Source organism: Lycium ferocissimum, chromosome 11, assembly GCF_029784015.1.
Source record: "Lycium ferocissimum isolate CSIRO_LF1 chromosome 11, AGI_CSIRO_Lferr_CH_V1, whole genome shotgun sequence".
Lineage (NCBI taxonomy): Eukaryota > Viridiplantae > Streptophyta > Magnoliopsida > Solanales > Solanaceae > Lycium > Lycium ferocissimum.
In genome coordinates, this window is record NC_081352.1 from 38223514 (window position 1) to 38235934 (window position 12421).

A 12421-nucleotide genomic window follows, 5' to 3' on the forward strand; every position below is an offset into this window, starting at 1 on the left:
TCTTGTAGTGTCTTAGTTTCTTAATTTGTGATTAAATTATTATCCTTCTTAACAGACATTTACAGAAGATGGAACCCACAATTGCTAAAATTCTGCCAGTCAAAACATGAAACAGAAAACACCAGAACACAGACACTCACCCCACTATAGCAACACGGACTCTAAAAGGAAATTCTTTTGCCGATTTGCTTGACCTTGTCTCAGTTTCGTTGTCGTGAAACTTAATTACCAACTCCAAAGTCCATATTCAAATTTTAAACCCGATTTGAACACCCCCAGTCTGTTGTTTTTACATCAGTTTCATTAAGTATACAAGTCCATACTTACTCGTTAAGACACGAATTAAATGTCTTTAATACCTATTCAATTCATTGGATTAACGTAAAATAATGGACTTTGATGTTCGTGTAATTACTCCTTGTGCTTTAATCACAATTTTGGGTTAACCCATTCTTGAAGAGTTGGGTTAAGTGTTTATGCTAGTGGGTCTTAGTTATTTTTGGATCAAGAACTGTGTATAGAAAGAAAAAATTTCTTTTTCTTTTGAGGCGATTGAAACATAACATATTTGATAAATGAAGATCTCTGCTTTTACAATTAATAGAAGAAAATGATTTTTTCAGATCTCTTATGTATTTTTTTTAAATCTCTTATGTGTAAAAAATGAAGATCTCTTGTAAAAGGGTCATATTTTTTTTATATTTTTTTTTATATCAAATAATTATGAAAATCAAATTATTTAGTTTTTGCTGTTAATTCGAATATGGAATTTTTTTTTTATTAAATATCTTTTACATATTTAAAAGGTACATAAAATATTATACGTCACAATAATTGATAATTGTGTAAAATACTTAAAGGATTTATGAAAAAATTACAGTTAAAACTTCTTTGCCTCTTCAAATAGTAACTGCATCATTAAAGTCCTACTCCGCTGGTTTGCTTCTCTAATTGAAACTTGTTAAACTTACGGCTAATATAATAATCCTAAATCCTCCTTTTTTGACTTTCTCAACAAAACGATGCCCAACTAATTGTACATCCAATGACAAACTGAAAAAGATAAACACCCCATTTGAGGTATTTTTAAATGGAAGAAAAGGAAAAAGACAAAAAGAAGAGAATCCATATGACGTGAAAGAACTTTATTAGTGTTACTAGGCTATAACCCTCAAACTTTACAATTTCGTTTCAGCACAATTGTAACGTAAGATGAGACTGGTTTTATGTATAAATATTCTTTTAGTTAAATGATTCATTTCACAGGAAATCAATATAATATAAAACAGAAATATAATGAATAAACACAAAAGATTTTTATAAAGTTATTTCCTAAATTCATGTTTATATTATAACTTGGGACGAATTTAGATTGTTCCTTTTATGACACGTGAACTCAGTATTTTTTACCTATATTATTTGATCTCTCTCTCTCTCTCTCTCTCTCTATATATATATATATATATATATATATATATATATATATATATATCATGAAGTATCTCCTGATATTTGATTATAAATTCAATTACTATTGTATATCAACTTAAGATCCCTATAAAAATTGTAATTTTTAAATCTTGAATTTCAATTAATTGTAAAAAATTATTTACGTGTATGTAAATGAAACAAAAATGGAAAAGAAAAAAAAGGAATTTACTCGAATACGGAAAAGGAGCAAAGTGAGTATTGAGCACAACATGCCACGTCTCTGGAACCAGTCGCTTTGTCGGCGTAACATGGATATTTCAGGAATTCCATCCTGTTCAAACGTACTTTTTGTCGCACATTGCGTGAAGGATAAAGCACGACTGAATTGAATATACCTTTTACCTAATACTATATGATATTGACGACACATGCAAAGTATTCTTCGAGGAAATGGTCGAACATAACACTATTAACACCTTAATACAATTTTTCTAAATAAAAATATACTATTAATTTGTAATAGACTAACAAATTTAATTTCTGTAAATGAATTGTCTTGTATATAAATTACTCTACTACTTAACTACTTTTACCATTAACATAGTCATTTCACTATAGTTAAGATCATGTATGTTTTATTTTAATTTTAAAACTTCATGATTAAATTGTAATTTGCAATAAATATTAAAAGCGAATAGATAATGTTTTCCAATTAATTTATGAATCAAACACATAGCAGCTAAGTTCAATCAACATTTTAAGGTTCTTCGTGCTTTTGATATAGTATAGATTAACTGTATGTTTGTGAGTTCAAACTTTAATACAACAACAACATAATCGAACCTTAATACAACAACAACATGCCCGGTGTAATCTTACAAGTCAAGTTTGGGGAGAGTAGAGTGTATGCAGACCTTAATCCTATCTTGACAGATAGAGATTGTTCCGACTGACACTCGGCTCAAGTAAAGCAGAAACTAGGTTCGAATCTTAATAATAAAAATAACAATGTTACAAAATATTTCTTTGAATCTTTTCATGTATATTTAAAATAGTCGGAGCTCCAAATATTTATTTATATTATATATAAGCATGGGTTGGAGGTGGTTTCGTCGTCCACCTCCAACTCATGTAAAAAAAAAAAAAACGTGAACCTTTTGAAAAAATCAAGCAATATAAAAAACCGTGGATCCCATATTAAAAAAAAGCAATATATATATATATATATATATATATATATAAAAAATCAAAAAAATCATCCACGCAATTATCAAAGTATCCCCCATTAAGTCAATAATGATGATTAATTTTTCAAAAGTAATTACGAATATGTTATTATCAAGCTTCATTTTTTAAAAGTTACTATTACAATCGATTACATTTTGTAGTTCCACGGGTGATATCTTACCTCACCAACTATAATTTTATAATCAAATTAATTGATTATTGTTATAACTGAAAATAAAATAAAATGTGGACTCCATATTAAAAAATCAAGCAATATCTATGTAATTCTCAAAGTATCCCCTATTAAGTCAATAATGGTGATTAATTTTTTAAAAGTAGTTCTAAATATATTATTATCAAGCTTCATTTTTGAAAAGTTACTATTACAACTTATTACATTTTGTAGTTCCATGGGTGAAATCTTACCTCACCAACTGTAATTCTATAATCAAATTAATTGAATATTATTACAACTGATAAAATAAATTACTTGGATGTTTATTGCAGTACTGTTTAATATCCTAAAAAGAAATTAAGATGGGTATTACATTCTCAAAAGACATTTTCCAATGTCTTAAAGTTTCTAATTATATATAGACCACCATAATAGCCAAAATAATTTATTAGTACATACTTATGATAGGTTAAGTTAAAAAAAAAAAGGATAGAAATCTTATACCTCATCTTTGCCCAATGTTATATGACACAATATACATAATAACCATATATATAAAAAGTTTCAAGTTTTAGCCTATGGGAACGGTAGTTCAAATGATGTTTCCGTATTTAGAAGTAGTTAAAAATTTAATAAGTTTTGAAATTCTGGTTCAAATTTAATTAACGCGTAGTTTAAAAAGTGTCTCTTAGCCTTTTTCTTAAATAAAGTCATATAAACTGAAACAAAAAAAATAACATCATGGCACAAATTATTAAACTCATGCTCTCAAAATTTCTATCTTTACATACGTAACTTTCAAGACATGTTATAAATTTTTTTTTTTTTTTTATAATTGCATAAAATTAAAATTATAAATATATGTTGGGCACGAGCTGTGGTATCTAGTATTACATGAAAAACCAAATTATCCTTGCTGACAGACATCTATCGAAGGTGGAGCCCAGAATTGTGAAAATTCTACCAGTCAAAGCATGAAAACAGAAAACTCCAAAACACACACCACTTGCAACCATGGAGTTCCTCGTCAACCTTAATTACCAACTCTCTAAGCCCGTTTTCAAATCTTAAACCCAAATTGAACACCCCCCTCTGTTGTTTTTACATCAGTTTCATTACTTTTACAAGTCTACACTCACGCGTTATGACACGAAATAAATGTCTTTAATACCCATGCTATTAATGGGATTCAAGTAAAATGGACTTTCATGTTCTGTAATTACTCCTTGTTCTTTAATCACAATTTTGAGTTAACCCATTCTTGAAGATTTGGGTCAAGTGTTTATTCTTAGTGGGTCTTTGTCATTTTTAAATCAAGAACTGTGTGTAGAAAGAACAATTTTTTTTTTTCATTTGGTGTGGATAAAAAAATGACAAGTATAACAGAGGCTACAATAATTCATCATGTGGGCATTGTGTTACTTGTACTATGGTTGCTTAATTCGTTCAATTGTTGCCACCCTTTTGCTTACTTCCTTTCTCTTATATATCTCTATATGGTAAGTTGCAAAAAGATTGTGTTTTTATTTCTGTTTTGTACTCTTTTCTGTATTGTTTTTTCAAATTTTTGCATTTGATGTGGATTTATCAAGTTATGTTCTTAATTTTTGAAGGTTCATGAGCAGTATGTGACTAAATTAAGGAGGAAGTTACAGTTTGAGGAAAAAAGACAGTCTTCCCAACGGCGAGTAAGCATTTTTGTTCTTAAATTTTGAAGGTTCATTTTTCCCTTTTTGTCTGTTGAAGTTAATATGATAAATTTGGAAAGTTTATTGTAGTATCTTTTTGTTGTTAGATTTGACAGGCAAAAGAAAAGATTTTGAATTGATTCTCAAAAAGAAATATACTTTAGGTGATTCTAAAAAGAAAAGATACTGAACTGCAAGAAAGCAAAATAATATTCTATATTAGGGAACTTTTAGTAGGTGTTTGGCCATAGATTCCAAATATTTTTCAGTTATTTGGAATTTGTGAAGTTGGAGTTGAAGATGAAGTTGCGTTTGGTTATATGCAAAGGAGAGAAGAGAGCACCTTATTTGGAATTTACAAAGATGGAGTTGAAAAACAGTTTTGGAGCACTTTCCCAAATTTGGAATCCAACTCATTGGATTTGGAAATTTTATAACCAAACACTGATTTTGAAATAAAGTAAAAATTTATTCCGGAAAAAAGTGAGTAATTCTCATGGCCAAACGGTTTTCTGAAGTGAAATATGCTTGAATTTCTGCTGATTCTTGTTGTTACTTACAAGTTCCAGTGTTCCTAGGCTTTACATATTGTCTACTATTCTCTCTCTCTCTCTCTCTCTGTGTTCCTTTAAGACCAAATTTTTGACTTCGAGGCGTTCATTAATAAGAGAAGTTCGATAAAGAGCTAGAATAACCAGCAGCTTCCTTGATTACTCTAGTGTAATTTGGAGTTACCCCCTCCTTTTTTTTTTGTTTAAATCGTTTTTTGGATTTTACCAGGTACTTTCAGACTCTGAATCAGTGAGATGGTTAAACTATGCGATTGGAAAGATTTGGCCTATCTGCATGGAGGAGATTGTTTCACAGAAAATTCTGCTCGCTATCATTCCATGGTTTATGCAGAAGTACAAACCCTGGACTGCTGTAAGGGTTCAAACCATTTACCTTCTGCTAAACTACTAAATTGCTTTCTTATATGTTGGATTCTATGTATCACATGTCATTTAATGCCTCTATTTTCTACATTTTCCCTGTATTTAGTGTTTTTCTTGAATTCTAGCAGTTCTGCTTTCTTCAACACTATAGTTGTTCATCCAATTTTTTGACTTTGAGGACTTATTATCTTTGTTGAGATGAGTTATCAAGAGTCCATTTTCCCCCAAATGCATACAGAAAGAAGCTCTAATTCAGCACCTCTATTTGGGAAGAAACCCACCGATGTTCACAGAAATGAGGGTTCTTCGTGAATCTACTGGAGATGATCACTTGGTATGCAGTTCTGACACAAGAATGTTTGATTTATGTCAGCAGTGTGGCTTCTGTCCATTTGTGCTCTATTTGATGAGGCTTAAATTTATATCTATCCGTGCAGGTCCTGGAGTTGGGAATGAATTTTCGGGCTGCTGATGACATGAGTGCAATTCTTGCCGTGAAACTGAGAAAAAGGTTGGGCTTTGGGATGTGGGCAAAGTTACATCTGTTGGGCATGCATGTTGAGGGAAAGGTGATTCGCTAATGGCAATTAATATTGTGAAAATCTTCTTCTTGTAAAATATTGTGAAAACCTGATACTGAAGAGGCTAATGAGGTGGTGGGATTAGTAGTGTCAGTTTTATGTTCAATCTTATAGTTGCAGCTACTGTGAAGGTTTTAACTGTTAGCATCAAGTCGTTAAATTTTTTAAGGAGTCTGTTCCGCATGACTCTTTTTTCACTTAGAACTGCTTTAGTCACTCTATATGTGAACAATATTTAGCTAAGAATACCTGATTAAAAAAATATAGCTATAAAAATTGTTCAAGACTGAATTTTAAGACGTGAAGTTCTAGTATTCACGGCACACTATTCTTGTGTGGTTAGGATATACGATTCCCTCTAGGTATTCTAATCTTCTTATATTATTGCTATATTATCTTAATGATTATACAGGGTAACAACACGGTATTGTCTTAATCATTATCCGCTTTAGGCACGCACACAACATACCAGGGAATGAGGAAACTCATGACAATTTTAGAGAATTCTATGTTCAGTGTTTAGCCGTTTAATATAGTTATTCTCCTCTCTATTCTTTTATGCCCTTGTATTGTTTGATGACCAGATTTTAAAACCTAAAATAATATATTTGGACGTATCGCTGTTCCATGTAGGTCTTGGTTGGGGTAAAGTTCTTAAGGAAGTGGCCATTTCTTGGTCGTTTGCGGGTGTGCTTTGTGGAGCCTCCTTATTTTCAGATGACTGTGAAGCCAATTTTCACACGCGGACTCGATGTAACAGAAGTTCCTGGAATTGCTGGATGGATGGTTAGTTCAATGAGCATCTCTGTGTCTGTCTAACATTGAACTGACATATGTACAATCTTCCTAAGATTCGCTTGTCATCCTTATCAGGATAAACTTCTCGCTGTTGCCTTTGAGCAGACACTTGTTGAGGTGCGGTTCGTTGGTTCGTTCATATTTGTGTCTGTCTTCTGTTTAACATTATGCCGCTAATATGCTTGTGGTAGAAGCATATTTTAGACTTTGATTGCGCTTCTGTGTTTAATGTAATAAAATTGCACGGTTTTACCTCCAGTTGCTGAAATGGTTTGAATACTTTACGGTCAGGTATTGTGGTTTCCATGTGCCCAAAAGAAAAGTAAAAAAAAAAAAAAAAAAAAAAAAAAAGCCTTCATGAATATCTTTTAGACTAAGTTATTCATAATATCTTGCAGCCCAACATGCTGGTGGTGGACGTTGAGAAGTTTGTGTCGCCGGAACCAGGTAATGGTCACCCTAGCTGCCGCTCCAACTCTTTGATAGGAAATTTGAATCGAATATTAAATTTAAGAGATTATCAATGTTCGAGAAACTAAAAAATTCTCATTTCTTGAATATTTAATACTTGACTATAATTAGAGTTTCAATTAGTTGAGATGGAAATTTCACTTTCTGAAATAATCATTATAAATATTGTTGAATTTTTTTTTGATATATTAAAAAGAATTTGCATAGTTGAGGTTTGATTTCAATATATAAATTTTCTTCACAAAAAAAATAAATAAATTGAAAACGGCCTTTGAGACTTTAAAAAGACTAATAAAAAAATCATCTGCATGGCACAAGAGTTTTTCCATCCAAACGTTGACACCATTAAGATGTCTCCATGTGACCTATAGGTCACGGGTTCGAGCCGTGGAAGCAGCCACTAATGCTTGTATTAGGGTAGTCTGTCCACATCACACTCCTTGGGGTGCAGCCCTTTCCCGGACCTTGCTAACATGGGATGCTTTGTGCACCGGGCTGTCCTTATCTGAACTGAAGTCGATCAAGAAAAAGAAGTTTTAAAGGGCCACTTCCTGTTTGAGTAAATAGATACTTATCCCTAGTTATGCTGTGATAGAGGGACCACTATTGCGGCGGGCAAGAATTTTTATTCTACCAATATGCGATTCTGTGCTAGAAGTCCTTATTCCATGAATGGCTGTGAAGTTAATCCGAATGTGTGAAAGCCTGGAATGTTTCATATGTTTTAAGATCATTATCCACAATTTTGTAAGGGTGATATTGGGCAGTGCTTGAACCATGTCAGTTACTCATCTTTGAGAACTTAAACTAGCTGATACACAATGTATTGTTGATAGATTTCTCATATGAGCCATACTGCATTGATAGGGGATTCAATTGGATTTGAGTAGATTACCTACAAAAGAAGTGTAAACTGGTGGTCAGTGACTCAGTGTTTTCTAAAATCTTAGTGTGTAGTGGGTGTCTCCTAATTAATAATTCTAACTACAACAACAACAACAACAACAACAATAACAACAACAACATACCCAGTGAAATCCCACATAATAATTCTAACTACATAAAAGGATAATTTTTTTTGCTTCCATTCACCTCTGCTCCCATCCCCAGGAAAAATAAAAAAGGAAATGATTAAAAGCATTAGCACCTCAAATCCTCGATGTGCTTGAATTCAGTCTCTTTGATGTTCAATAGATAAGGGCAAGATGGGGTAGTAAAAATATTTTTCTATTAGTGATGGAGGTGTTCACAGATTTGAACATTCCATGCTGATAGTTTTCGATGCAACACTTATCATCTTTCATTTGCATAATACTAATTAATCACGCATTTCTGTGTGCTGCATAACTTGTCTAGATTAGATTTGTTGGCTTCTGTTTTTATTGAATTCAGTTAGATGTGTTTGAAGTGATTGAATTCTGTTAGATGTGTTTGAAGTGATTGAATTCAGTTAGATATGTTCTGTCACAGCTATATAACTCTTTCTTTTTCATTTTTTCAGAAAACTGGTTTTCTGTTGATGCTAAGGAGCCCATCGCTTTTGTTATTTTAGAAGTTCTTGAAGCAGCTGACATGAAGCCATCAGATTTAAATGGTAGGTAGAAAATAGTCTTACTGTACTTTTTTCGAATTAATAGGAGCGTATGTCTAAAAGCTTGGTGGTCTTTTTCAGGATTGGCTGATCCATATATTAAGGGGAACCTTGGTCCTTACAGATTCAGGACTAAGACTAAGAAGAAGACGTTGGCTCCACAGTGGCATGAGGAGTTCAAGATTCCAGTCTGTACATGGGAGTCTCCTAACAACATGCTCAATTTCGGTGTTCGTGACAAAGACCATTTTATTGATGATACATTGGGGTTCGTCCTATTCTCATCTTGGCAATTTAAATACTAGTCACCTTTCACCCCTTGACTATGTAGTGATTGGGTTATGCTCAGACGTTCTCCTCCTTTTCTGGCCTTTTCCTTGTGACAATCTTGTTGATTTAACTCATTGCTTTAGAGGCTTAGTTCTATTTCCATACTCATCTTGTGCTCACTGTTTTTTATTTTTATTTTTTAAGTCATGTTTAGCATTGTGTTCCAGCTTTCTCTCCTGCTATAATCTGGTTGCAATGGTACTACGATACCTGGAAAAATTAGTGATACTACTTTTTTTATTTTTGTTTTACATTTTGTTCGGATCTGGAAATTTCTCATACTCACCGAGGAATTTTAGTTTTCTTCTTATGGGTCCTGAAACATCAGAATGCCTTAAGCCCATTTGTAGATTTTGGCATTTATCTCCTGCAGAGTGCAGATCCCACTTCAACCCTCTGGAAAGGAAAGAAAATGGAAAACAAAAATTAAAAAAGAAGCTGCATTGACATTTTTATTTCGCTACTATTGAACTATAGACGCGTGAAAGCTCGTCTATAGTTCATTTTATTGATTTTGTTTGGTTTTTGACGTTAATAAACTGCATGAACCACCTCATCGAAAAGCTTGAAGGGACACTTTTATTTATTTTAAACCTGCTACACACCCTTTGATGTATATAACTCATACTTTTCTTTTGGGTTAAGCATGCGGGAATATATTTTTGGTTGGTGGGGGTGAGACTCGATCTTAAGATCATGTGCCTCCTTTGATACCATGTTGGCCTATGTGTATTGCATCATGTAAAAGTTTAAACTATTACTTATATGACTTCTAATTATTTATTTTAGACCTGCAACAAAATATTGTAAATTATTTAGTTTTTCCCCAAATGCCCAGTCCACTTACCTCTCCACCCCTTTCTCAAAAAGAAAAGAACAGTAAAAAAAGAGTGAGTATCTTGAGATTGATTGCAGGTCCCCCCTCTGGTTACTGGACGATAAACTTTTTCCTTTAGGTGTATGAGTTATCTATCCTTTTCCTTTTTTCCTTTCGACATCAGTATGTTCTCCAAATGGAATATTATTCAAAGCCGACACAAGCAGCTTATTTACCTTTTTTTGTGTGAACAGAGATTGTTCCATCAATATCTGCGATTTTAGGGATGGGCAGAGGCATGATATGTGGCTGTCTCTTCAGAACATTAAAATGGGGAGATTGCATCTTGCCGTAACTGTTGTTGACTCTGGCAAAAAGGTATACATTTCTCCTGTGCAAAGATTTCTCAGGTATCATCTTCTTTGCACCTGAAATTGCATTGCATTACTGATTACTATAGTGGATGAATGCACTAAGCCAAAATAATAGCGCCTGAGCAATAGGTGCAATTTATTAATGATAAAGTGACGGAAAATAAGGAAGTGCTAAGTTTTCAGAAATTTTCAGGGTCCGGAGCAGTCATATGAGAGCGGAACTGTGGTGAATGAACGGGATAGCAAATCTGCTGAGATGGATAAAACTGAACGAAGCTCCTTAACCAGTGAATCAGTTGACGAATCTTCAAAAGCTGCAGATACGTATGAACCTATTAATATCGAAGGGCAGCGGGAGACTGGTATATGGGTACACCATCCAGGGAGTGAAGTAGCACAAGTATGGGAACCAAGAAAGGGAAAGAGCAGGGTTCTTGATGGAAGTCTTAAATCCACATCAGGGGGCTCCTCTCACTATAATGAATGCAGGTTTGATGAAAGTGTTAATGTAAGTAAGCCAGATTCTCCAAGTCGTATGCACAGGGGTTTCCATAAGATCAGCTCGATTTTCCACAGAAGTCCAAGAAGTGAGGATAAGTCTGGCAATCTTGGAGAGCCAGATTCACCTCCACATGCAAATCTTAGGGCAGTTAATGCCAAGGAAATTGGAGTGAAAATTATAGTGGATGACACCATTTCCCCTTCATCATTGACAACAATAGAAGATGGAAAAGAGAGTCACGGGGTAAAGGGGAAAATCCCCAAAAAGGGGAGAGTGAGACTCAAGGCAAAGAAAATCCTTAAACATGCTGGCAAGTCAGTTGGTGGTGGCTTAAAGAAAGTGATATCGCGGAAGTCATCAGGAAAATCTAATGGGGAACTAGAATCATCAGAGACAGAGAGACTGAGCTCTGTGGAATCTGATTCTTCTGATGTACAGTCTCAACCTTCATCAGTTGATTCGCTTTCAGTTGGCAACACTTCCATAGAAAGCTCCGGTATTGAGAGTTCTGACACCACAATAAAGACCAGTGGACTGGTAGATAGTGAAAGCATCAAAGCTCCAGAAGAAGTAGCAGGGGACTCAAAAGAAAATCATGCATTCGGTCAGTCTTCAAGTTTTAAAAGTCCGAGGTAGACCAATGAGGTGAGCTCTGAATGTGTTGTAACAAGGTGGTTTTCTCAGTTTCCCCCATTGTACAGTCTCTGTAAGCAGATGGATGGTTCTTTTTCCATTTTACTTGTATATGCTGTTATATCCTGCCTGTAATAGCTTCACGTCGGCTAAAGCAACGTGTATCATAAGTTCAAAGTACAGTGTTTTTGTTATGGTTTCAAGTTTTATATCATGGAAATTTTGGAAGGATCAAATGTGAACATTATCTTTCCTTATTGGATTCCTCTTCACAGTATAACATATAAGTAAAGCACTAGTTTATCTTGGTGAAGTTTGTAGGTCATGAAAGTTCATGAGCATCTATGGATTTTCCATTTCCTTGGTAGACTGATTTTTCTTCTTTTAGATGCCGGCCAATTTCATGTGCCCATCTCTGCGTGGGTTTTGCGCTACAGGTCTTTGAACTGATCTTCTTTGAGCTAAAGGGAAGATGGTTTTATACTCGGAATAGCACTCCTTCCGTCCCAAAAAGATTGTCTTACTTTCCTTATTAGTTTGTCCCAAAAAGTTGGCACATTTCTATATTTAGAAACAATTTAACTTTATGAGATGATTCTACAATACACAAATATCTAAGAACTTGGACCACACATTTCTAAAGTCTTTTTTTATTTCTTAAACTCCAGGTTAAGTCAAATTAAGACAATCTTTTTGGGAGAGAGGGAGTACTAAGCAATATTGCTTTGAAAGTGAAGAAGTGATCGTCTTTTGCCAATGCACTTCCCCTCGTTTAAGGATATACTTGTATTAATAGATGTTTAAAATGGACTAAAATGTGATACAGAAATATAATATGAAGCATGTATTTAGTTTTGCACTAGATAAA

The 12421-nt window shown here is 33.7% G+C and overlaps 1 protein-coding gene across 1 annotated transcript; it reads left to right on the forward strand.

The window, feature by feature from the left end:
- The first annotated feature begins 3787 nt into the window (after nucleotides 1-3787).
- On the forward strand, nucleotides 3788-11866 carry LOC132038599 (C2 domain-containing protein At1g53590). The gene is made up of 12 exons (XM_059429255.1): nucleotides 3788-4332; nucleotides 4447-4521; nucleotides 5302-5445; nucleotides 5695-5790; nucleotides 5894-6025; nucleotides 6671-6823; nucleotides 6911-6952; nucleotides 7234-7282; nucleotides 8808-8900; nucleotides 8979-9165; nucleotides 10299-10422; nucleotides 10612-11866. The coding sequence occupies exons 1-12, from the start codon at nucleotides 4204-4206 to the stop codon at nucleotides 11554-11556; spliced, it is 2169 nt and encodes a 722-aa protein (XP_059285238.1). The 5' UTR covers nucleotides 3788-4203; the 3' UTR covers nucleotides 11557-11866.
- The last annotated feature ends 555 nt before the right edge of the window (nucleotides 11867-12421 follow it).